The sequence below is a fragment of the Phacochoerus africanus genome, chromosome 11, assembly GCF_016906955.1.
Source record: "Phacochoerus africanus isolate WHEZ1 chromosome 11, ROS_Pafr_v1, whole genome shotgun sequence".
NCBI classification, from domain to species: domain Eukaryota; kingdom Metazoa; phylum Chordata; class Mammalia; order Artiodactyla; family Suidae; genus Phacochoerus; species Phacochoerus africanus.
Genome location: NC_062554.1, coordinates 9,094,700 through 9,118,916, shown reverse-complemented (window position 1 = coordinate 9,118,916; position 24,217 = coordinate 9,094,700). Strand labels below are relative to the sequence as shown.

At 56.6% G+C, this 24,217-nt stretch overlaps 1 protein-coding gene across 2 annotated transcripts in view; it reads left to right on the top strand.

Annotated features, from left to right (window-relative positions):
* The window catches only part of GDPD5 (glycerophosphodiester phosphodiesterase domain containing 5), an 84,027-nt gene that overhangs the window by 20,719 nt on the left and 39,091 nt on the right, over nucleotides 1-24,217 (top strand). For both annotated transcript variants that reach the window (XM_047754207.1, XM_047754208.1), the window contains exons 2-3: nucleotides 14,934-15,017; nucleotides 23,161-23,335. In XM_047754207.1, coding sequence (XP_047610163.1) covers nucleotides 23,219-23,335 — 117 coding nt within the window. In that variant the 5' untranslated portion in view covers nucleotides 14,934-15,017; nucleotides 23,161-23,218. The remainder of the gene's footprint in view (nucleotides 1-14,933; nucleotides 15,018-23,160; nucleotides 23,336-24,217) is intronic.

Sequence of the window (24,217 nt, the reverse complement as noted above, 5' to 3'; positions counted from 1 at the left end):
GAGGGCCTGGGGTAGGGGTGCTGGGGGATGGAGTCAGCTAGATTCTGGCAGGGAGGCGGGGAGGCAGGAGCCAAAGGCCCAGGCCTCTGCCTGCAGCGAGCGCCCCAGGCTCATCTCTGGCTGCCCCCATCCTGCCCAATGCGAATGCTGCCTCTTCTGTGAAGCCCCCCTGGACTCTCCCCCTAAAACCCCCCACACCAAGAGTGAGAATCTTAACTGTGGTTTTAAGAAACCCACAAAACTTAAACTTTATCCTCGTAATCATTTTTTAAGTGTGTAGTTGTTAGCATGAACTACATTCAGAGTGTTGCACAACGGGTCTCTAGAACTTTTTCATCTTAGAAACCCGAAACTCTCTCTGCACCAAACAACCCCCCATCCCCCGCCAGCCCTTGGCAGCCACCATTCTACTTTCTGTTCCAATGAATTTGACTGCTCTCAATACCTCACATTGGAGTTGCCATCGTGGCACAGTGGAAACAAATCCGACTAGGAACCATGAGGTTGTGGGTTCGATCCCTGGCCTTGCTTAGTGGGTTAAGGATCTGGCGTTGCCGAGAGCTGTGGTGTAGGTTGCAAATGCGGCTCAGATCTGGCGTTGCTGTGGCTGTGGTGTAGGCTGGTGGCTACAGCTCCGATTAGACCCCTAGCCTGGGAACCTCCGTGTACTGTGGGTGCAGCCCTAAAAAGACAAAAAACAAAAAAACCCTTCATGTTAGTGGAATCACACAGGGTTGTCTTTTTGTGACTGGCTTGTTTCCCTTGGCATAATGTCCTTGTGGCTCATCCGCGCTGCAGCCTGTGACAAGATTTCCTTTCTCTTTAGGCCGAATAACAGTCCATTATATACACACAACACACCTCGTTTTGTTCATCCATTTGCTCGTCGAGAGATGCTTAGGTTGCTTCTCCCTCTTGTTATTGTACAAAAGTGGGAGTTTTGAAGTTGAATGGGTTGGAGCCTGACTTCCAGCATCACTTGAGTGGTATGTCTGAGTCCTTTGTCACTTGCTGTTGTGACAGTCGCCTAGCGGGGTTGCTGCCAGGATTAGAATGGTGCGTGGATGGCAACATGCCTAGCCCTCGTCGAGCTCCCAGTGAGTAATGGGGGGTTTCATTCTCATTATCCACTCTCCTGGGGACAGATCGCTTTTGGGGTTTATAGGACCCACATCCTCAATGCCAGGTCAGCATCTCGTGAGTCTTAGAATAGGGTCGCTGCAGAGCACCCGGGACCAGAGAGAGCCAGGGACTTGCCCAGGTTCACACAGCCAGGCCTTGGCCATGATGGGAGGAGAGCAGGGTCTCCAGCCTCCCGGCCTGGCAGCCTTCCTGCTGTAGTCCCCAGGGTCCCCAGGCTTTGTCCTTAGGAAGGAATGGCTCTCCAGGGAGAAGCCTGCGGAATGCAGGGCTGGGGAGCAGTGAGACAGGCGTCTCAGCCTCATCTGTGAAGGGCAGAGGTGGGTGGCATCTGCCAGGCTCCTGTGATCACCGCCTTCTCTGGGTGACGAGGGGCTCGTGTCAGACTTTGCGTGGTTTAGGCTCATCTTAGGGACTTGCCTTGCACCCAGGAGCTCATTCTGCTTTCACTCGCCCTTGTTCAGCTGTTGCTTTGCTTATTCTGTTCTTTCCCTGAGTTGTTTATTCAGCAACTACTTCCCGAGGCCTGCCGTGGGCCTCGAGACCAGTCAGATCTTGCAGGCACTAGTGTGGTGTGGACTCTGGGGCTACACCGCCTGGGTTCAAATCCTGGCTCTGCTAGTTACCAGCTCTGTGACCTTGGGCAAGTTGCTCAACATCTCTGTGCCTCAGATGCTTCCTCTCTAAGTGGGGACAGGCATTCCTACTGTGGCATAACGGGGTTGGCGGTATCTCTGCAGCATTATGACGTAGGTTCGATCCCCAGCCTTGGCGCAGTGGACTCAAAGGATCCGGCATTGCCACAGCTGCAGTGTAGGTTACACCTGCAGCTCAGATCTGACCCCTGGCCCGGGAACTCCATGTGCACGGGGCAGCCAAAAAAAGAAAATAAATACAGTGGGGATAATGATGTTCCATTTATTATCATTATGTAACACATCACCCTGAAACCTGGTGACTTTATGGAAGAAGAGTCACTTTCTTACCCCACGGTTTCTGTAGGTCAGGATTTAATATGGGCTTGGCTCGGTGGTTCTGGCTCGGGGTTGCTTATGTGGTCTCAGCTTCGTTTCTCTCTGGGGACATGTCTGCGTTTCCTCACAGTAAGTCAGCCTCAGAGCAGTCAGATTGTCTACAGGGTGGCTCGGGGCTCCTGCGGGAGTGGTCCAGTGATTAGGCAGAAGCCGCATCACATACACTGACCCGGCCTTGGACGCCTCAGGGTCGCTGCGGCTGTTAGTCCCAAGCCCTCCCAGATTCAAGTGGGGGGGGGGCAGTCGCATGTACCCCACCTCTTTGTGGCAAGAGTGTCGGAGTTATAAGAAGAGTGTGTGGGATGAGAGATATAGCTGCAGATGTCTTTGGAAATACAATCTGCCGGCGCTGTGAGAATTAGATGAATCAAAACACAGGAAATATCTAGAACAATGCCTAGGCATTGAAGAAGAATCATGGCTATAGATAGACAAGGGTGATTTTGACCGTGTGCGATTTACTTGGGATGGACTCACTTTAGGACCTGACTCCCAGTTACAGAAGTCACTTCACTAACCAGCAGCATTTCCCATTTGGGTCCTGCGGGATCTATAGGAGTTCAATAAGCAGGGGCGAGTGGGAAGGCATCCATGCAGAGGGAACTAGCTGTGTAAAGGCATGGAGCTGGAGAGTGGAGTTTCTGGGGCAGGGACTTCGCTTCAGGGGGCTGGGGCTCCCCTGGGTGGGCAGCCAGGACGGCCCATTAAGGCCAAGTCGCGAAAAGCTTTGTCTGTGGAGTTCGGTTGGTCCTAGACGTCCCGGGGAGCCCTTGGCTGGGGTATGAGGGGCAGGAGTGCTGTGGTGGAGGAGCCCTTTCTGAGGCAGGATCAGCAGGATGGGAACAGGGGTGGAGGAGAGGGCGGGAAGGATGGGGTCGTGCCCAGGTGTTTGCCAGGGGCATTTGCATCGGCTTTGCGTGCGCTGTGCACAGCCACCTTCCTGCGTCCCCTGCCTTTCTAGTCCATTGGATTCTTCACTCTTCTTTCTCTGCTCAGATAGGCTCTCCCGCAGAGGAAGATAGCAAGGCTGCCTTGCTAGAGGTCTCTGGAGGAGCCTGGCGGCCAACCCCGGGGCAGCCGGCAGGGCCGAGAACACGCAGCATCCACCTCCTCTGCCTGCAGCCCCTTTGTGGAGAACAGCCCCCGCCGCCCTCGCGGGCTCCCTTCCCACACTGCCCTCCTCTGAGCCTTGCGGGGTCCAAATGGAACCAGCCCCCAGGGCGGGGGTATCTGGCGCCCCTCACGCCAAAGATGGGGAAGCAGAGGCCCAGTGACCTGCGCCACATCCCACAGCAAGTTAGCGAAGGAGCCAGCTGCCCGCCCGGCACGTGGCTGCAGCCAGATGCGGTGGCGCCCAGGGCTCCTCCTCCCCGCCCCCGCCCCTGGCAGCCCCCTTTAAGGCCAGTGCTCCCCCTGAGGGAGGCCGTGGCCGGGAATGATTTCAAGGAAAGAAAAGAAAGGCTTAGTCGTCGTGTGGCCCTGGGAAAGTCCAGTCTCCCTGAGCCCTGGTTTTCTCATCAGTAAAAGGAGCGAGAGGACACCTTGCCCAGCGGGGCTGTCCTGGGAGTTGGGTGCACCCACCAGTGCTGAGTTCTTAGCTCTCATGCTGTCGCCACGCCTGCGAAGGGTTCCTGGGAAGGGACATTTGAGCTGTGATGTGGAGGGGAGGCAGGACCAAGGCTGGGCACGGAGGGGGTCTTGATGCTAGAAGCTCTGAGCTGGGCCTGGGCTTGTGCAGCCCTCCCCAGGCATATGAGAAGGGGGTCTGAGGGCAAGTTTGGGGTGGGATCCAGGCAGCGTGCCCTCTGGGGGCAGCCTCCTCCCCTAGCGGTGTGATAAGAGAGGGCTTCCTGGAGGAAGTGTGTGGAAACTGAGAGGAAAGGAAGGGCTGAGGCGGAGAGAGCATCTTCAGGGCCGGCCATTCCCCAGGCCCTGCACTGCGGCTGTAAGCTGCAGCCCTGAGTCCTGGCCAAGCCAACCCTGACGGCTGGAGCCCATGATGCCCAAGGGAGACTGGTGCCCCCTGGGGAGGCAGTGGCCCAAGTCCATGCCGCTTCCAGGAAGCTGTGGCTCTGAGGGCCTGTGTGCTTGGGCCGGGTGCCCATGAGCACTCGTCTGGGTCTCTGTCACTGTGCACTAGGGGTATTTCTGTATGTCTGTGTGTATGCATTTGCAGGTCCTCCTGTGACACCCCCTCGTAAACGCAGACAGGTGAGAATGCATCTAAAAGGAGACTAGATGTTTATGTGGGTTTTTATTTTTATTTTTTAGAGCCTTTTTTTTTCTAATCATTTTAGGGCCGCACCCACGGCATATGGAGGTTTCCAGGCTGGGGATGAATCAGAGCTGCGGCCGCTGGCCTCCATCACAGCCACAGCAACACGGATCTGAGCCACATCTGTGATCTGCACCACAGCTCACGGCAACGCCAGGTCCTTAACCCACCGAGCAAGGCCAGGGATTGAACCTATGCCCTCATGGATGCTAGTCAGATTCGTTTCCACTGAGACATGCCGAGAACTCCAGCTTATGTGTTTTAATCTCTGAGGAGGGGAAGAGCAAAGAGAGAGCCCTTGCCCTGGTTGGGTGGGGGGCTGTGGGCTGTGGGGAGATCCAGACCTCAGCAGAGGATCAAATTGAGCAGAAAGACAAGTTCCCAGACTTGGGAAGCCTCTTCTGGGGCCCCTCTATGCTGAGCTCGGCCTGAGTACCAGGACCTAGAGTCAGGGCAGGCCCTGCACTTCTGGAGCCAGCCTGGGGCCATCGGACGTGCAGCCGGGCCCCAGCGAGGCTGCCGAACTGGGGGCTGTACGGGGCTGGCCTGAGTCTGCCAGGAGAGTTGAGGAAGGCTCCATGCAGGAAGAGCCTGAGCAGAGGGAGCCCTGAGGATGCTTGGTGGGTGATGAGGGGAGGGGTGCATAGAGCAGAGCAGGGCTTGGTGGGATTTAGGGGTTTGAGGAAGGAGGAGGTAGGGAGGGTGGGTCTCGTCTTCCAGGCCTGGAAGACTGGTGGTGGGGGGGGGGAATGGAGGCGCTTTGAGTTGGGAGAAAGTGGGAGGAGCAGGTTCACAGGAATGTGACAAGTTCCCACTTGGCCACTGCGGGTGTGAGGCTCCTGTGGGACGTCCGGGGCGGGATGACCAGAGGGTCACTGAATTCTTGGGTCTTGCGCTCCTCCAGGCAGGGCAGGGTGGCTGAAGCCACAGAAGCAGGTGGCATTGCCCCAGGAGAGTGTGAGGGGCAGAGAGGAGGAAGCAAGGGCTGACCTGGGCAGAAAGGGGAGCCAGCTCAGGGCTGGGGGGCAGCCAGAGGGGGAGGAGGGGAACTGGAGCACCAGGTGTCCTGGAAGCCAAGAAAGGAAGACGTTTCCCGAAGGAGGGCCAGGGCTTCCGTGTCGGGGAGGACTGAGCTGTCCGGGGGTTTGCTCACGTTGGAGGCTGTGGTTGAACTTGGGGGACAGAGGGCAACCGGTTAACAACAGGCGGGAGCGAGGAGTTGGCAACCTGAGTGTTGACAAGTCTTTCAGGAGTTTGGATGAGAAGGAAGGAAAGAAGGGAGAGCCAGCTGGAAAGGGGCGGAAGGGACGAACTGGGGGAGACTCGGCCCGTTTATTGCCGCCTGGTAGCAGCCAGGAGCTGCCGGAGGAAGGAGAGGGTGAGGCGAGCATCTGAAAACACCTGCTGTGCCCTCTGCAGCTGGAAGGGCACCTAGAGTGGGTGGCTCTACCTGGAGGGTTGGCGCAGGGAGCAGGGATGGAGGAGGTGGCCTGGGGGCAGCCTTGGGTGCCACCCCAAACTCTGCCAGGCCCCAGGGCCTCTGTCCACGCTGCTTGTGGGGAGGACTGGGGACCCTCACCTGCGGAGACTTGTGACCTTCTGGGAGGCAGAAGGCCTGCAAACTCAGCATCCTGGTAAACCAGAGTCAGATCCGTGGTGGAAGCTCAGCGCTGGGCGGGGTCGGCCTCCCTCGGTTTTGGCTCCAGTGCTCACCCAGGTGGCTTCATAGATGCTTCAAACCAGTGAGGCTTGGGAAGGTCAGAACATTGATCCGCCTGCTTCCAAAGAGGCCGAGGCCACCCCCATCCCTGGGCCAGCTCCCAATTACCGGGAAGTTCTTCCTCTGGGTCTAGCCTAAGTCTTTCCTGCTGTGCGTTCCCTTCTGGGTGAACTTGTTCAACCCTGCTCCGTGGAGCCAAGCTCAGCAGCAGCCCCTTTGAGTGGCAGCCAGTGTTTTTTACAACTTGTTTTCATGAAGTGGGTTTGAAGTCTCCCTGCATTCCCAGAATGTCAGACCCGCCCTGATTCACAAAGATTGACCAAAACAGGATCTGCGCCAAGGAGAGGAGTCTGAGGACTTAGTCATCCTCCTTGGATCATCTACAGATCCTCCTGCTTTCCTGCCCGTAAAAAGAAAGAAAGAAAGAAAGGAAGGAAGGAAGGAAGGAAGGAAGGAAGGAAGGAAGGAAGGAAGGAAGGAAGGGAAAGATTAGCTCAGATGGCCAGGAGGGATGGGCATTTGGGATGTAAAAGTCTCAGATGATGCTGACAGGGGGACAGGAGGGTCGGTCTCTGGCTTTGCACGGGACCAGCCTCAGTTCTAGTAGGACCACGTGGGGGAATCTTTGACAACTCCAAGTCTCTGAGCCTCAGTCTCCTCATCTCTGAAATGGAAGCGTTAATGGCATTTAGCTCATAGCTGTCTGAGATTGAAGGTTCTAGAAGCAGAACCTGAGACAAAGAGTCCCATGAGAGTGACTTCTTAGGAAGTTTTCCAGGAAAAAAAATAAAAACCAAAACATCTGCTAAGGGAATAGGGGAAGTAGAACCAGAAGGAGAAAAAGCAAGAGTGTGACTTCAAGCCATGCCCCTTGGAGGAGAGCTTGGTTTAGTCCCCAGAACTGGCAGAGGCAAGGATGCCAGTGCACTTGGGCCCTGCCCAGGGGGTCCCGGGTCAAGGGGCCTGGGTGACGGCCGTGCGCATAGGTGGGGGGTTGCAGGCGGCGTGAGAGCAGCTCACCCACGTGCCTCCACAGACATTGGCTCTTGGGAGGGGCGGTGCAACCTGGCGTGACCCAGGACTGTACAGGGCTCCCTGGGGACATTTGTGGAGACAACAGAGGCAGGTTCTCCAGGCCAAACCTGGTATAGAGGAAACACCAAAAGGTATGAGCTCTTCCCACTTGTTAGAAAGGGGGTACAAAATGGGCACCCCAGGATTGTGTGGTCAACAGCAGGCGGGACCTTCGGAGAGCTGCCCTGCACCCCTGTTGTCCCCTCAACCCCAGGCACAGGCTCACTGTCTCAGGTTCCAGAGGCAGGATCCCTCAGCCCCCCAGGCCAGTGGCCCTGGCCCCCGACGACCTGGATGGGGCAGTCTCTCTGGCCCTGCCAGGGCTGGTCTGGTGCTCTGATATAGCCCTTTCTGGAGAAGCCTGCCTCTGTGCCCCTGCACCTCTGGCCCTGCCCATGTGGCTTAGCAGGGGTTGGTCGTGATCAGGGCTCGGCACAGGGCCGTGGAAGCGCTGAGCGCCATAGAGGAAATCGAGGCCTCGGGGGTCCATCCCCCGCCTGAATTGAACTTGGCTTTCCTCCCAGTCGGCCCAGCCCCACTGTGTCTCCTGGGCTTTTTCCATAGAAAGTGCTCAGGGATCGCTTATGGAACTCAGTTAGTCAGCATGTCCCAGAACAAATAAACAGAACTTGTGCTTCCAGGACTCGGGTTCTGATGACTTTAACTGGTGAGGTCAGCCTGAGTTGGCCTGGATGGAACTTGTCCCAGCCCCTCTCTTGCACCTGTGATCCTGCAGGGGCTGTCACCCTGACCTGGCCTTTTCACTCTGGCCTCTGTGAGTCTAGCCCCACAGAGCATGACAGGCCTGGGTTCTAGTCCAGACTCTGTCACCTGCTTTGTGACCTTGGCCAAGTCACCTGCCCTCTCTGAGCCTCCGTGCGCCATGTTTCTTGCCAAGGTTTTGCATGTGCCCACCTAAAATCGGATGATTTCAACGCGGTGTTAGTCCCTGGTTGACCGATCCCCAGAGAGGTGAAGTGATTTGTTCCTGCTCACACAGCAAAAGGGTGGAGGTGAGAGGGCCAGGACCTGCTCCTCCGGCCCCCATGACTGCTTATCTGAGCGCCTCGTCATCTCTGCTCCGCACCCTGCGAGCCCCAGGCGGATTTGGAACCCGAGCTAACCTCCTGGAGGTCAGGATGAGCTGAGCGGGGCCTCAGAGTGCTTGGTCCCTGCTGTTTCGTCATTAGCTCCCCTGACCACCATTTCTTAGGTACCTACCGCGTACAGGGTTCTCTGCTCAGATGGGCAGGATCCTGCTTCATGTCTGGGCTGCTGCAAGGCTGTACCCTATCCTGAAGCCTGGGCAACCCGCAGGCCCCAGGGGTGAGGGTGGGCCTGGGGTGGGGTCCCTGAACCGTCTAGGCCCCGCCCTGCTGGGGAGCAGGCCCGAGGGGCTGGCTGGGTGGTGGGCGCAGGGTAGCACATTTGCTCACTCCCGGTATCCGGTGCCCGTGGCTGTTTGTGATGGGTCCAGTGCTGGGCAAGGCTGGGAGGTGGCTTTCGTCCACCAGCAGGGCCCTCCCCAGGCAGGATGCCACCCTTGTGCGCAGGCACTCGCCCTGCATCTGTCTGTACTGCAGGCTCTGGGCTCCTTCAGCGGGTCTGTTTACCCAGCCTTGGGGCCTCTCCCGGCACACCGGAAAGCACAGGAAATGTGTGTTGGTGACTGGATTTTTGTTGTCTAGACTGGCTTGCAGGTCAGACAGAGAATGAATCTTGGCCCTGCCACTTAGCCGTGCCCTTGAGCATGGGCCCCAATCCCCCTTGAGCCCCGAATTGCCACCTGTGGAATGTTCTACCACGGGAGGCTGAGAGGGGTAAGTGAGAGAACGGACAGAGCATCCCAGCCGCATCCGAGGCTGCGGCCAGCCCTCGTGCATGCTGGACCGTGACTTAGCAGATGGACGCCGCTGGCACCAGGCTGAGACGGGGACACAAGAGAGATGGGGTTGGGCCCCATCGCAGGGTTCATCACTTTACAGTTTTCAAAGCCCCTTCAGGTCCTGCTCCCTGGGTTCCCCTGTCCGTCCCGCGAGGCAGTCTGGGCTGGTTGCAGCGTCCCCGTCTGACCGCTGAGGAGCCTGTGCCTAGCGATAAGGCGGGTCTCATAGCCAGGCCCAGAACCCCGGTCTCTGGAGCTTCGTCCCCTGCTCTGTTCTCAACACCTCTCCCTCCCCCCCCAGAATTGGTGCTGCCCTCTGGAAGCTCTTCGTGAAAGATGCTGGGAAGGGTGGCGGGCAGGAAACATAGAGATTTGTCAGCTCGGATGTCCGGGGGCTGAGGGTGCCTTGGGGTAGGTCCAGTGTGAGGGGCGGGAGTGGGGCCGGGGTGGACGCGGACGGCGGGCAGGTGCAGAGGAGGAGCAAACCCTGTGCGGCCCCCGGGCCATTCGCTCAGCCCGGCCGGTGAGGGCTGCCAGCCTGGTACCGCAGAGGCTGCTGGGCCCTCCCATGCACATCCCTCTGCAGTCGCTGCTGGCGTGGAAGGGACTAGAAGGCGCACCCGGTGTGGGAGGCGGTGGCAGTCACGTCGTGGTCAGTGCCCTTGAGGGTATCCGCATCAGCTCTGGAAATAAGGCCACGTCTAAGCATGAGGACGGCGCCCACGCAGAGCACTTTCTAAACGGCGGACTCGGGAGACCAGGGCGGGCCGTTCTCCCGGCTGATCCTCAGCGAGAGGCGACCAGCGGGGTGACCTGGGCCCCCAAAAGGGAGAGCTGGTGGAAAGGCAGTGGACAGGCAGGCCCAGCCCCCGAAGTGCAGGGCCCAGGACAAAAATACAAACGGAAACCCACATATGTGTGTCAGATATTTGGAGGTTACAAAACAAACCAAGACGCTGTTCACTGTTTCATTTTCCCACCTTAACAAAGACACCTTCATAATATAAATCGAAAAAACCGTGTAAAGTTATGGTTTATATGACTAAAAATGACAAAATATCAAAGACGACAATTTAATTATCAAAATATCAAAGAATTTAATTATCAGAATATCAAAGAAGACACATCTGTGTGTTTTGGCGGTGGGCTGATAGCCTTTGGATGAGTTAATAAGACATATTTCATACTTTATTATTATTATTATTATTTTTCGTCTTTTGTCCTTTTAGGGCCACACCCGTGACATATGGAGGTTCCCAGGCTAGGGGTCGAATCGGAGCTATAGCCACCGGCCTACACCACAGCCACAGCAACGCGGGATCCGAGCCGCGTCTGTGACCTACACCACAGCTCGTAGCAACGCCGGATCCTTAACCCACTGAGCGAGGCCAGGGCTCGAACCCCCAACCTCATGGTTCCTAGTCAGATTCGTTTCTGCTGCGCCAAGACGGGACCGCCACATACATGATTATTTATTACATAAAATATATTTTATTGCCTTCATTTTAGCAAATGTCATCATAAATGTTGTAATCGAAAGTTTTCCCATCGTCTGAAAATTGTATATTGACGATAATAATCTAAAGGATGAAAAATAAAGAGCGGTTGTATTTAAAGGGTATAGAACTTGAATATATTTCCATCAAAAATGTAAATTCCGTGTTAAGAAAAGAGAATTTATATTTTCAAAAGTGATTTTTATTCCTGGAAATTATCTGGGAAATTAAAGCTGAACGCATCATAATGTGTGACTCTCTGATTCTAACACAGAATTTTTTAAATGGACATGACATGGTAATGCCAATGTTTGAAGATTTTATAAAAGTGAAACTACTCCCAGTTGTCGTGTCTAATGTCCATCGAGTTGCCGGTATAAAGAATGAGGTCATGGAGTTCCCGTCGTGGCGCAGTGGTTAACGAATCCGACTAGGAACCATGAGGTTGCGGGTTTGGTCCCTGCCCTTGCTCAGTGGGTTAACGATCCGGCGTTGCCGTGAGCTCTGGTGTAGGTTGCAGACGTGGCTCGGATCCCACGTTGCTGTGGCTCTGGCGTAGGCCGGTGGCTACAGCTCCGATTCAACCCCTAGCCTGGGAACCTCCATATGCTGCGGGAGCGGCCCAAGAAATAGCAACAACAACAAAAAGACAAAAAAAAAAGAATGAGGTCACGCTTCGTGGGACGTTAATTTGAGTGATAGGAATTGTTAAACACGGTAAGGTGGTCCTCAGCCGCCATGTGCACTTACTGCGAACACCGCACTAATTCACGAGTGCATTTAGAACCACAAATCGGAACAGGGGGAAACGCCAAAAAGAAAAAGAAAAAAAAGGGGGGTGCTCAGCTTGACTGGGAAACGGATACCTTGTTATGTAAGAAGTCGTTGCAGGTTGCTCTCTGAAAGGGTTTAAGTTCCCTCCCCCCATGGAATATTCTTGCCATTTTGTCCCCTCCCTGCCAGTAGTGTCCTAGTCCTGGTCCCTTCTCACCACCCCCCCACCCTACCCCACCCCCGCCCTGTCATCGGCTGTGGAACCCGCGGTCTCTCCTCTGGACAGAATCACCTTCTGTCTTCAAACTCGAGACATGGAGAAGAGTTTCTCTGGGGTCCGCGCCGTCAGTGTTAGGGGAGTGGATCCTGTGGGTGTCGTGTGGCAGAAGCTCCTGGATGTTCCGTAATTATTTGTAGGCGTGTGTTTGTGACGTGTGGGGCTCAAGGCAGTGGCCCTTCTTCCTGCACCTAAGGGTGACTCAGGGGATGTCTTCTTGCCAGTGACATCTCTAAGCTTCAGCTACCAGTGGATTGACGGTGCTTATCTATAGCTGGAACTTAAATCCGGGTATCGGCGTTCAGTCAGTCATCTCTTTTGTATATGCTTTTGCTCAGTTGTTTAAAACCTGTATTCCATTATAGAATGCCAGCCCATGGCAGGTTTTTGTTTCATTTTGTTCTGTTTGCTTTGCTTTTTAGGGCCACACCTGAGGCATGTGGAATTTCCCAGGCTAGGGGTCGAATTGGAGCTGTAGCTGCCAGCCTACACCACAGCCACAGCATTGTGGGATCAGAGCCATGTCTGCGACCTACACTGCAGCTCACGGTAATGCTGGGTCCTTAACCCACTGAGCGAGGCCAGGAATCGAACCTGCGTCCTCATGGGTACTAGTCAGGTTCCTTACCACTGAGCCACAATAGGAACTTTGCCCATAGGAGTCTTGTGCCACCCCGTGATCCAACAGATGAGGGAATTGAGGATCAGAGAGGGGCACCGATGTACTTATGATCACACAGCAGAGGAGCCCCTGGCCAGGATTCACATTGTAGACAATAGGTGCTGTGTTTGAATTTCCAGTAGAATCTGGATGAGTGTTGCTATGTCCCAACCAGCTTCCCTTCCTTCGTCAGACTCCACCCCACCCCCAGCCATCTGCCCTGGGGAGCTCCTGTGGGGTTGGGGGGTGTCTGCTTGAAGAGCCACTTCCTATTTGAGGCCAAGCACTTCCTTCCAGTGACTCACAGGCTCCCCCTGGCCACGTGCCAGGCAGCCAAGGTAGGGGTGGAGACTCCCCGGCTGCATCCCCCACCCCACCTGCCACCCTAGCTGGGTGACCCTGAGACCAAGCTGTGCCCCAGACTGGAGGTGGGAGATGGGCAATGGGAGGAGGATGCCCGACTGTTCTCCTCACCCAGCCTGGGGAGCAGGGCTCTGAGATGCTGGGGAATTGGGGCCACCGTGGGCATGGGGGCAGCCTCCACCTCTAGCCACTTCCACCTCTGGTTTCCAGGGTAGCTGCTGCCCAGGTGCCAGCTGACAGCAGAGCTGGGGACCACCACCCCCCCCCGCCACCCCGCCAGGGAGAACTTGTGACACTTTCTGTTCCTTGCAGACAGTGAAGTGTGATGGAAAGAGCCCTAGGTTGGGAGTCATGGACTTGAATTTCTGACACCAACTTTCTGTGACCTTGTGAGTCCCCGCCCCTCTCCTCAGCATCCATGCTTATCTAATGGGGGGTGTGTGTGTGCTTGCTGGTCATAATGTGTTGTGGCAAATTGTTGTTGCAGGGTTTACATGAAGAAATTTGAGGTTGAGGGAGTTCCCATCATGGCTCAGTGGTAACAAACCCAACTAGTATCCCTGAGGATGTGGGTTCAATCCCTGCCTCGCTCAGTAGGTTAAGGATCCGGCCTTGCCGTGAGCTCTGGTGTAGGTCACAGACATGGCTCGGATCCCGTCGTGTTGCTATAGCTGTGGTGTAGGCCAGTGGCTACAGCTCTGATTTAAAAAAAAAAAAGAAGGAAAAAAAATTTGGGGTTGAATTCTGGTTCTGCCACCTTGCGTACTATGTCTGCATCTCAGCCCCTCTACTTTAAAATTTGAAATAATCATCACTTTAAACGTTTTATGTAATTTAACTCTCATCAACCCTGTGGGATAGGTTTTATTCTGATGATTGTCTTATTCATAAGGAGAGTGAGACACAGAGAAGTTAGGTAACTCATCCAAGGTTACACACTAAGAGCCAGGATTCTAACTTGGGCAGTTTGACGCCAGCGCCCATGCCGTTAAAGACCAGCTCCTGCTGTTCAAGTTGTGGTCCCTGGACCTGCAGCATCAGCGTCACCCAGGAGCTTGTCAGAAACGTAGCATCTCAGACCCGAGCCCAGACCTTCTGAGTCAGAAGGCCTTCAATGGGATCTCTTTTAATAAGGAAATAAGTGTGTTTTATAAACTGTAGAGTGCGATGCATTCGGGGCCCTGTGAGAAACCTGGGGACTGGAGATGGAGGGAGGCAGGGCTGGGCGTGCCCCAGGAGTCCATCTCTCAGTAGCTAGATGTCACTTCCACGCTGTCTGTGAGCCCAGTTCTGTCCCCCTCCCATCCAAGGTAGCATCTTGGCTGTATTTCTTGCTGGTGCGTGGCTCCTGGGCCCAGTCCGTTTGGAGAGAGTTTTGTCGGCATGGGCTTGGGCTGGGCACCAGGCCTGAGCCACACTGGCCTAGGTCTATAGGGCATCAGGAGGCCTGGGTCCCACCCTGGCCCTGACTCTGACTTTCTGAGTGACATAGGCAGGCCCCTGGTGCTGCCAGCCTCAGTGTGTCCCAGTGGGCAATGTGGCAGCCTGCTCTGAAGCCTGCAGTGCTGGCCCAGAGCCCCCTCCCTGCCCCGCTTCTCCCTCTGGCCTGTCAGTACCATCTCTCCTCCCAGTTCCTGGGCAGGAGGGCTGCCCTGCCGGCTAGAGGAGCTGGCGATGGGGGAGGCGGTGCGTGAGTCAGAAGCCAGCCGCATAATTGCGGTGCCCCGATCCCGCCTCCAGCCCACCGGCCCTCCCTCAGCGGCTGCTTTAGAAGAACAGCTGGTTTGGCGTCTACTTCCAGAGAAGCAGGTCCCTGGGCAGCACGAAAGGGCCTCTGCCTCCCAGGAGCCAGGAGCCAGGCACAGCCGCAGGTTTCACCCCAAGGTGGCTGGCTTGGCTTGTGCTTCTGTGGGTCGGGGACAGGGGGGACAGGCAGCAAGTGTGGCTCAGGGAGCAGGTTGCACTGGGTTTGGTTTGGGGGCTGGTTTGTGGGCAGCGTGTGTGGAGGGGGGGTGGCTTGTGCGGGGGTCTCATAGCCCACGTGAGACATGGACCGTGTGTGTCTCCCTGGTTCCCCCACTGGTTCGGCAGTCCCCCGGGACTCGATGTGACCCAGCCCTGGGCCCCATCCCCAGCTCGGGGTCCGCACAAGGTAGGGGCTCACTAAGGGTTGGGTGGGAGGGGAGAAGGCAGCGTGGACCTGCTATGTGATCTGACTGGGTTTGTCCCCTCAGCTCTCCCAGTGAAGCCACATCGCCACCTCCGTGGACAGGACACCCCCGGGAGCCCAGCTCACAGCCGCTGGTACCTGCTTCCAGGTAAAGAAAAAAGGCAGGGAAGGAGGAGGGGAGGAAGGAGTTCGAGGCAGGCTGCAGAGGGCAGTCCACTGGCTTCTAGAATGACCTCCATCCTTTCATGGGGGCTGCACGCTACAGTTTATGGGAAAAGGCAGGAGAAACAGGGATTATTATTCTGTTTGACAGGCATGGAAAAAAACACAAAAATACCCAGAAACTCTTAAATAGAGTCGTCTCTTGCTTTCTCCAGTGGACCAGGTACTTATCTAAGCCCCTCACACATATTATCTCATTTAATCCTCACAGTAGCCCATGAGGTTGGTGCTATTATTCCCCCAACTTTATAGGTCTCTTTAGACCGAGGAGCAGAGGCATTAAGGAACGTGTTCATTTAGTAAGAGGTAGAAGTAGGATTTAAACTCAGCCAGCTGGCCCTGGGTGCACGTTCCTAACCCCTGTGATTCACTGCCTCTCTAGAGCCAAGCATTAGACTCGGTTTCCGTGACTTCCAATTTGGAGGTTTAATGGGCTCCCATTTCCAAGGGAGATTAATATTTGAAGAGAGAGTCCTAGAGAAAGTGATGCTTCAGCCAAAGGAATGAATGGTAAATGGTGGAATCGGAGGCTTTGAATCATGGAACATGGGCATGAACCTTCAAGGTGTACTGGGCCAGCCAACCCCCGGGACTCTCTTCCTCCGCATTCGAGTAAGGTCAGTTTCTAGAAAGGAAAACTGGAAATCTGAAAGAGGGGAAGAAAAGCTTAGGCCTCAAGTTCTCAGACTTGCTTAAAAGTCGCATGGCTCCTGCTCATCACAGAGCACTGTGCCGAAGCGAGATGCTGGTGGAAGGGAGGCGATCAGTATTCTGTGCTAAATCTGAGGTCGTTTTGTCCCAGACCTGGAATAGCAATGTGCAGACAGATATCAGCGGCTTTGGAAAAAATTGTGGAAGAAAATACTTGAGACTTTTTTTAGTAGCTTAATTTTTTCTGTAAATAGGGAAAAGGCTAATTATTATTCAGAGGCAGAATTGGGAGCAGGCTCAGAAGTGGCTGTGCCGTTGGGTGGGTGAAGAGGCTCTCATGGGTTCCTCCTTTCCTTCCTGGGCACATTTAACCCGCTTTTCTGACATGTAAATGGGCGCCTCCTGGTGCTGGCCCAGTGTAGGGACAGGTCCTCTGCACAGGGATTCCTCCAGCAGGGACGGGCCCTGGAGTATCTCGTGTCCCCATCACCCGGTGCAAGGGCACAGATTCTGTGGCTTTTCAGAAAAGCTCAGCCGAATGGATCAGAAGTCTCGGCCTGGAAAAGCTCTCAGCCGGTGGGCAAGGCAGCCACGGAAGCAGATAATTACCGTGCTCTGAGCCCTGTGATCATGGCTCGGGAGCCCTGCCTGTGATGCGAGCACAAAGGGAAGGCTTTTGCGGGGGGTGCAGACCAAGCTTTGTCCGGGGTGCCTTTGTTCAGATGGATGGGATTTGGTCTGGGGGGTGGGGGAGGGCCCGACACCGACTAAGCCTTGGAACCCAGCGGGGTGAGGAGGGGCAGGGCGGGTGAGGGCAGCAGGTAGGTGTGAGCGGAGGAAGCCAGCGAAAGAGCCCTAAAATGGTAGGACTTGCTTCCCTTCCCATCCCCAGGGCCTGCTGGGGAAGCCTGTTTGTATAATAACTCTGCTGTTTTACATAAATAAATAAAATAAATCATTGCTCTCCATTCCCTCCGGGGGCAAAGACTGGGCAGAGACAAGTTTCCTCAGTGCAAGTCTCTGCCAGGCTCAGCTTCCTCCTCCTCCCCTCCCCTCCCAGGGACCAGGGAGAAGCATCGGAAAAAGCCGGCCTGGTCCCTGGGACTGAATCACTTGGTGCCTGGGAGGGGCTGAGGCGTCCACCGAGGGTGACCCCGGGCTGGCCCCTGGGGAGTGGCCCCTGGGGACGTTGGCTCACGCTGCCTGGTCCAGGGAGAACCCATGGTGCTGCAGGGGGAGGCTAGGTGGGGGCAGGCCACTCCTCCTCCGAGGGCCTTCCTACTGTCCTGGCTTCAAGAGGGAACCACTCAGCCCTCCAGGGAGGGAGAGGCCCGACATGGGGAGTATGCAAGCGCAGGCGGGCCACTGTGCTAGGGACCCACCCCTGGAGGCTGTACAGGGCGTTTCTGCAGGGAAGGGAGGCCAGCTGGAATACCACGTCTTTCCTGGTGCTGCTGTGTGTGGCCTTTCACAGCCTCGAGTCTGGCCCATTTCTAAGGTCGCTGTTGGACTGCACGGGGGCCAAGGTGCTATGATTGTCGGGTGAGCTGAGTCTAAGCCAGCTTTAAAGAGTGTGCGGGCCAGGCCCGGTGTTTGCACAGGCCAAGCTCACAGCCCTGACCTGGGGAAGAGGCCCACAGAGAGGTTCCTTCTGTGCCAGGAGAACCCAAGGGCCTTGGGCAGGGTCCTGAGCTGACCCCCGTTGGGCCCATGGCCCCAGAGGTGCAGGCCTGTCCCCCAAGGGCCTCTACGGAGGGTGCAGCTCAGCAGCCCAGTCCTGCCCACCACCTGCCTCAACCTCCTCATCCATAAAATGGGTGTGTGCGCTCAGCCGTGGAGGCGGGGCTCTTCAGACACGGTGGCCCAGCGCCTGGGGCGAGGAGGTTGTCTCCTCGGAAGGAAAGGCCGTGTCTGATTCTCTGGGAAGGTCTCTTGGGTCCCAGCCGTGCCTGGCACTCAACGGAGGGGCTTGAACATTTACTGAATGAGCTAAAGGGCCTTAGGTAAGGAGCTGACCGCATCGGAGCGGGCTTCCGAGGATGCCAGCCCTTCCCCAGGGAGGAGCAGGGCGTCCCTGCGGGAGCCCCCTGCTATGACGAAGCGCCCGCAGGGAGTTTGCCCAAAGGAAGAGCAATCAGCCGTCTTCTGGGACAGAGTATTAGGTAAACAGGAGGCCCTGGCACCACGGTTGAAGAGATTAATAATGACCCGAATTATGGCATGATTGATACTTTGATGGCTCGAGTTGAGCTCCTAGCCTGGGCCACCGAGCAGCTTTAACCACAGAGGATGAGTGGCCAGGACAGGGGCCTGGGGCTGCCAGCCCCCCGGGCCTCCTTCCTGGCCCCAGGCCCCCAACCTCTCCCCGCTGGCAGCTGCCCCTGTGCCAGGCCTCCTTCCTGCCCTACAACTGCCCATCTTCTCTGCTGATTTCATTAAAATCTAGGGCTTTCTCTGAGGCCCAGAGAAGTGGAGTGGCTTGCCCAGGGCTGCACAGCGAGGTGCCAGGGTGTGCACCTCTCAGTTTAAGCCATCTGATGCGGCACGCGCAGCAGGAAGTCTAGTGACACAGAGCATTCCTTCAGAGTTAAGCAGGAGGCTGTGCTGCAGAGCCCTGGGGGTGGGGGGTGGGGGGGGAGCTGGAATCAGCTTGTCCCGGAGTGGGAGGTCCCAGAGTCAGGCCTGTCCCTCCACCTCCAGCCCCAGCTCTGGGGCCAGGGATTTGTTTTGTGGATTTGGGTTTGGTTGGTGGTTTGGAGGAACAGCTCAGTGGCAAGCTGCCTGGGGGTGCCCTGCTGCCCCAGGGTCCCCAGAGGGCTGGGAGGCTACTACTGGCAGCCGACCCCACCGTCCCCACCAGATGGAACCCACAGGGGACTTACCTTGAGTCAGAGCCCTCAGCCGTGGGAGAGGCCCTGCACACACCCCCTGCTGCCACAGTCTCGTCTCTCTGTGCGGTCCTCTTACTTAAACCCCACTTCTGTCCCCTTCTTGTGCTATAGACCCTCCTTCATTTCTTTCTTTCTTTTTTTTTTGTTTTTTTTGTTTTTGCTTTTTAGGGCCACACCCATGGCACATGGAAGTTCCCAGGCTAGGGGTCGAATGGGAGCTGCATCTGCGACCTACACCACAGCTCACAGCAATCCCAGATCCCTGACCCGGCACCGAGCAAGGCCAGGGATCAAACCTGTGTCCTCATGGACACTAGTTGGATTCCTTCCAGCTGCACTACAATGGGAGCTCCCCCTCCTTCGTTTCTGAGTTCTGTTGAAACCCACCCTCTCCAGGAAGCCCCCCCGCAGTGATCAGAGCTGGGACTGGAGCGAACACAGAAGTTGTGACCCTGACCGAGGCAGGGCTGGGTTTCTGGGGGTGGGGTTGCAGAACTGAGACGAGTTTTCGAGGCCTCGAGGTTGGGCAGGGGGTGCCCAGAGCCAAGGCGCTTTCATAGGCACACCTGCCTTGGGAGCAGGGGATGGCCAAGGTGGTGAGAAAGGACAGCTCACTCCAAGGCCACGTGCCCTGAGCATTGTGGGAAGGGGCCCCATGGCCCCGTGCCTTTTACCCCCTGGGTCTTACTCTAAGTTGAGTTTGGGGTCATCGCTGTGTGTTAGCCAGACTGTGACGACCTATGCCTTGGTCTTGATCAGAGGTGATGGAGGCACCTGGGTGGGGGCAGAGCCCAGGCCTGGGGCTCCACCTCTAACCTTGTCGCAGCCCCTCTGCTGCTTTCATCCTTATTTTGACAGCTCCAGCCAATGGCAGCCTCCTGACCTCCAGCCATTGGTCCTGGGAACGGAGGGCGCTCTGCCCCACCCCCCATCAGACAGGGAATGGAGATTTGTCCTTCCGCCCACCTAGGGCAACCCCATCTCTGCTTATCTCCGGGGAATGAGAGAGAGCAGGGGCTAAAGGCTTTGAGACACTGAGTGCCAAAGAGACCCTCGGAGCTCCTCTGATGCTGTAGCCCTCCTGTGATGCAGGTGGGAGAGCTGAGGCCCGAGGCTTGTGCAGGTCACCCAGCCTGCGGGTAGCTGGGCTCAGCCTTAGGCCAGGCTGGGGTTGAGGCCCAGCGAAGGTGGCCATGGCCAAGGAGAAGGGGTGGTTCCTCCTGCTCATGTCCCCTGCCTCCTTCCCTGGGACCCTGGCCAGCTGTTGGAGAAGGGGGGAAGGTACCCCCCCAAGCTCTGCACCTATTGTGGGGGGGGGGTCCTTTTTCCTCCCAAGAGCACTTGGCCCCACTCCGTGCCCCTGATGCCCTGGCGCCAACCAAAACATTGAACTTGGCCCTCTGAGGCTCAGTTTGCACTGACAGACGCTGCAGCTGGCGTAGACAGGGAAGGGGGCCAGAAGCACGGGCAGGCCCCTCCCTCCAGGACTGGTGCCCTGAGAGACTGGGCTTTAGGCTTGGCGGCCCCGGGTTCACATCCTCTCTCCTCCGTGGTTAGCTCTGGCCTTGGGTGACTCACTTAATCTCTCTGGCCTAGATTCTTGGGTCTAGTTATCTATTGATCAGTTGATATAGATATTAAATTAAATACATATTTATTTAATTAATAGCCTTTAAAAAATTTTTTTTTGGTTTTTTTTTGGTCTTTTTAGGGCCATACCCTCAGCACATGGATGTTCCCAGGCCCGGGCCTAATTGGAGCTACAGCTGCCGGCCTACACCACAGCTCACAGCCACGCTGGATCCTTAACCCACTGAGCAAGGTCAGGGATTGAACCTGCATCCTCATGGTTCCTAGCTGGATTTGTTTCCACTGCGCCACTCTGGGGACTCCCAATAGGCTATTTTTTGTAACAGTTTTAGAAAAGCTGATCAGAAAGTACCGAGTCCCTGCATACTGTCCCTTCCTCAGCCCACGGTTTTGCCTGTTAGGAAGATCTTATTTTAGGGGGTCCATTTGTGCCATTGATGAGCCAGTGTTGATGCAAGATTAGGAACCGAAGCCCACAGTCCGCATTGGGGTTCAGTCTTTGCGTTGTATGTTCTGTGGGGTTTGGCAGATGTACGATGCCATGTGTCCGTCATGATGGGTCACACAGAACAGTTTCACTGGCCTAAAAATCCTTCGTACTCCAACCCCGGGTAGCCACTGGTCTTTTTTACTGCTCCCACAGTTTTGCCTTTTCCAGAATGTCACATGATTGACCTTACAGAGCACGCAGCCTTTTCAGAGTGGCTTCTGTCACCTAGCAATGTGCTCTTTCGGTCCCGTCATATATTTTTATGGCTTGATAGCGCATTCCTTTTTACTGCTGGGTAATATTCCATGGTCTGGATGGACCCCAGTGTGTGCATGCATTCACCTGGGCCCCATATTTCTAACCTGCCAAGCCTGTCAAGCTTTAGTTTGGACAGTTGTCGCCGGGAGATGACACAGGTAGATACTCAAAAGTCCCCATGCCGCCTTATGGAACTCACTTCTTTCACTCAGCATCATGTCTAAGATTCGTGCATGTAGCTCACATCTGTGTTTGCTTCCTTTTTATGACAGCCTTGGTCCTTTTTTGTGTCATTCCATCTAGTGCCCATTCCCATTCCTCGGCTGGGTAACATAAGGCTCAAGGCCACATAGCAAGTCCACTGACGGAGACGAGGCTGAAATCCAGGCCCTGACACCTGGCCTCATGGAAGAGAGCACTTGGGGCCAGGGCAGCGGGGCCTGGAGACAGCAAGGGCCTGGGGGCAGCGAGGGCCTGGCCACCTGCCACTCATGGGAGGGACAAGGGGCAGGGAAGCAGGTGAGGCGCGTCCCCAGGAGGTGAGGAGTGGCGAGCCCCTGGAGGTGTGGGCCCTGCCCCGACATCCTTTGCCCACCTCAGAGCGGACACTCGCCCCATCTCCTTCCTGACTCCTGGAAGGCCTGTCCTGTGCACATAGAAGGCCGCAGAAGTTCAGGGCAGGGACCAGGAATTCAGACAGATAACAGGACACGGGACTGAGAAGGGCCCTCAAACACCAGGCTCAGAGGTGAGGGCTTTCTCTTGGCCCAGAGCCGGCAGGGTCTTGAGCCTGCGATTCCTCTGGAACTTGGCTGATAGCCCTGGGAAGTGGCTTGGAGAAATCAGCTGATGCTCAGTAACGCCATGAGTCCCGGCAGGAGGCGGGTGCGTGAGGAGTCAGGTCCCGGGGGCCTTGTCCCGACTGCTCCAGCTGTGGGCGGCACGACTGTCAGCGGAACTTCGGGCCTTCTCGGCAGTACCGTCCAGGAACCCCCACCCATGGCCGCCTCTCCCGTGCTGCCCTGTGCTGGCCACTGGGGCTGTGCGAAGAACACAGGTCCTCCCCTGGCAGAGGAGGTATGTCATCAGCGCCCCCACAGGCTGCTCAGGAAGAGCGAGGGACGCCGGGAGCCCTCTCACCAAACCTGGGGCCCCGGCGTTGGCTCCCCAGAGGAGGTTACATCCGCGCAGAGACGCGAAGGATCAGGAGGTGTTGGCCTGATGAAGAGCAGCGTGTCCTGGCGTGGCGAGGCTGGAGAGGCAGACGCTGGTCATTTGCCTATCAGCAAGCTCACTCTGGAGTTCCCTGGTGGCCTAGCAGGTTAAGGACCTGGCGTTGTCACTGCTGCGGCTCAGGTCACAGCTGTGGCTGGTTGGGTCTGGCCCATGAGTTAGAGTTTGCCAACCCCTGAGTTAGAACACGGGGCCAGATTGCCAGGCTCTGCTGTGTGCCCTTTGACAAATGGCTAACCCTTTCTGTGCTTCACAATTCTCACCTGTAAAATGGAGACGACCATGCTAACCAACGCTTGGAGAATGTCAGACTGTGCACCAGCTCTGGAGAAGGGCTTTCGGCGGTTCTTCCTGAAGTGTAAACACAGTGCTCGCATCTGACCCAGTTCCATCCCAAAGTCGGCACTCAAAAGCCATGAAAATGTATGGCCACACAAAAACTTGTTCACAGCAGAGTTATTTATAACAACCAAAACGTGGTAACACCCCAAATGTCTGTCAACTACGGAACGGGTAATGTGGTGGATCTCTGCAATTAAATATTATTCGGTCATGATAAGGAGTGCGGCCCTGAGTCCCGCTGCAGCGTGGACGAATTATGTGGAAGAAGCAAGACGTTCAAGGCCATATGTTGCATGATTCCATTTAGGTGATATTCCAGAATGGGCAAATCCATGGAGACGGAAAGGAGGGAGAGTAGGTTGCCCGGGGCTGGGGCTGGGGGTGGGAGTGGGGGAGTGCCTGCTGGTGGGTATGGGGATTAGGTCATGGCGGGGGGCAGGAGACTGTCCCGGGCACTGCAAGGAAGGACCTCTGACTCCGATCAAGATAGGGACCCACTGCAGGGCTCTGAGCAGAGGCTGACCCACCTCAGGCCTAGGCGACAGGGACACCTGCTGTGTTGGGGCCCAGTCCCCACCCTCCCCCGCCTCACAGCCCTGTGCTTCATCCTGCAGGACCAGCCGGGGCCTCCATGGGCGCCTGAGGGCGGGGTGCCAGGCCGGCAGCGCGAGCATGGTGAGACACCAGCCCCTGCAGTACTACGAGCCTCAGCTCTGCCTCTCCTGCCTCACCGGCATCTACGGCTGCCGCTGGAAGCGCTACCAGCGCTCTCACGATGACACCACGCCGGTGAGCTCTGCTGGGACAGGGTCCGAGGACCTGGGGAGCCTGGGGTCTGGGGAGGGATCGCAGCTCTGACCCTCTGCTGTGTGTCTCTGGACAGAGCCCCCCGCCACCTTCTGGGTTTCAGTTTCTCCTTCTGTAAAATGGGCCCGTGGTAATTCCCGAATCAGCCGCAGTGGGCCAGGAAGTGGGCCATCCTGTCATGGGTGCGTCTAGCCCTTACCTCTCCTCTCAGTGTGGGGCTGGGCTGCTTGGGGGTGGGGGTGGGGGCTGGGCACAGAGCAGTAGCCAAGAAGGCGGGGTCTCTGCAAGGCGAGTGGACGTTCTCAGCTTCCTGGCAGAGCCAGAGGGGCAGGCAAGCAGGTGGGTGCCTAAGGGGGAGGGTGAGAAGGCGGGCCAGGCCGTCCTGGAACCTGGGAGCTGGCAGGGCCACGGCCTGGCACCAAGGCCCCGTCACCTGAGCCCCAAGCCTGCCAGGGCTGGCGGCAGGTGCTCAGCAGGGTAAAGAAAGCCTCCTTGAGTGCCCGGCTCCCCGAGCCAGAGCCCAAGCCGCACTTCCGTCCCTGGGGCGCCGTCCGCAGTGGATCTAGTTTCTTCTCTGAAGGAACCCAGTTCCTTTAGGAGGGAACAGAGAGCGAGATGAATGGTGTTTATCTAAAAGCTCAGCTGCCTGGAGAACAGCTTTCCTCCTCCCTCCTGCATGTCTGAACAAAGAAGCCCGCCTCCAAATTCAGCCAGTTCTGACACAGGCCGGGGGGGGGGGGGGGGCGGGGGGGGGCGCCAAGGACAGGGTGGCGTCCAGAGTCAGAGGCCAGGCAGAGCCGGGCTATCTGGATTGGGAGGTTGGGAAGCTTGTCCGCCCGGCTGCCCTCCTTCTCTGCCTGTGCT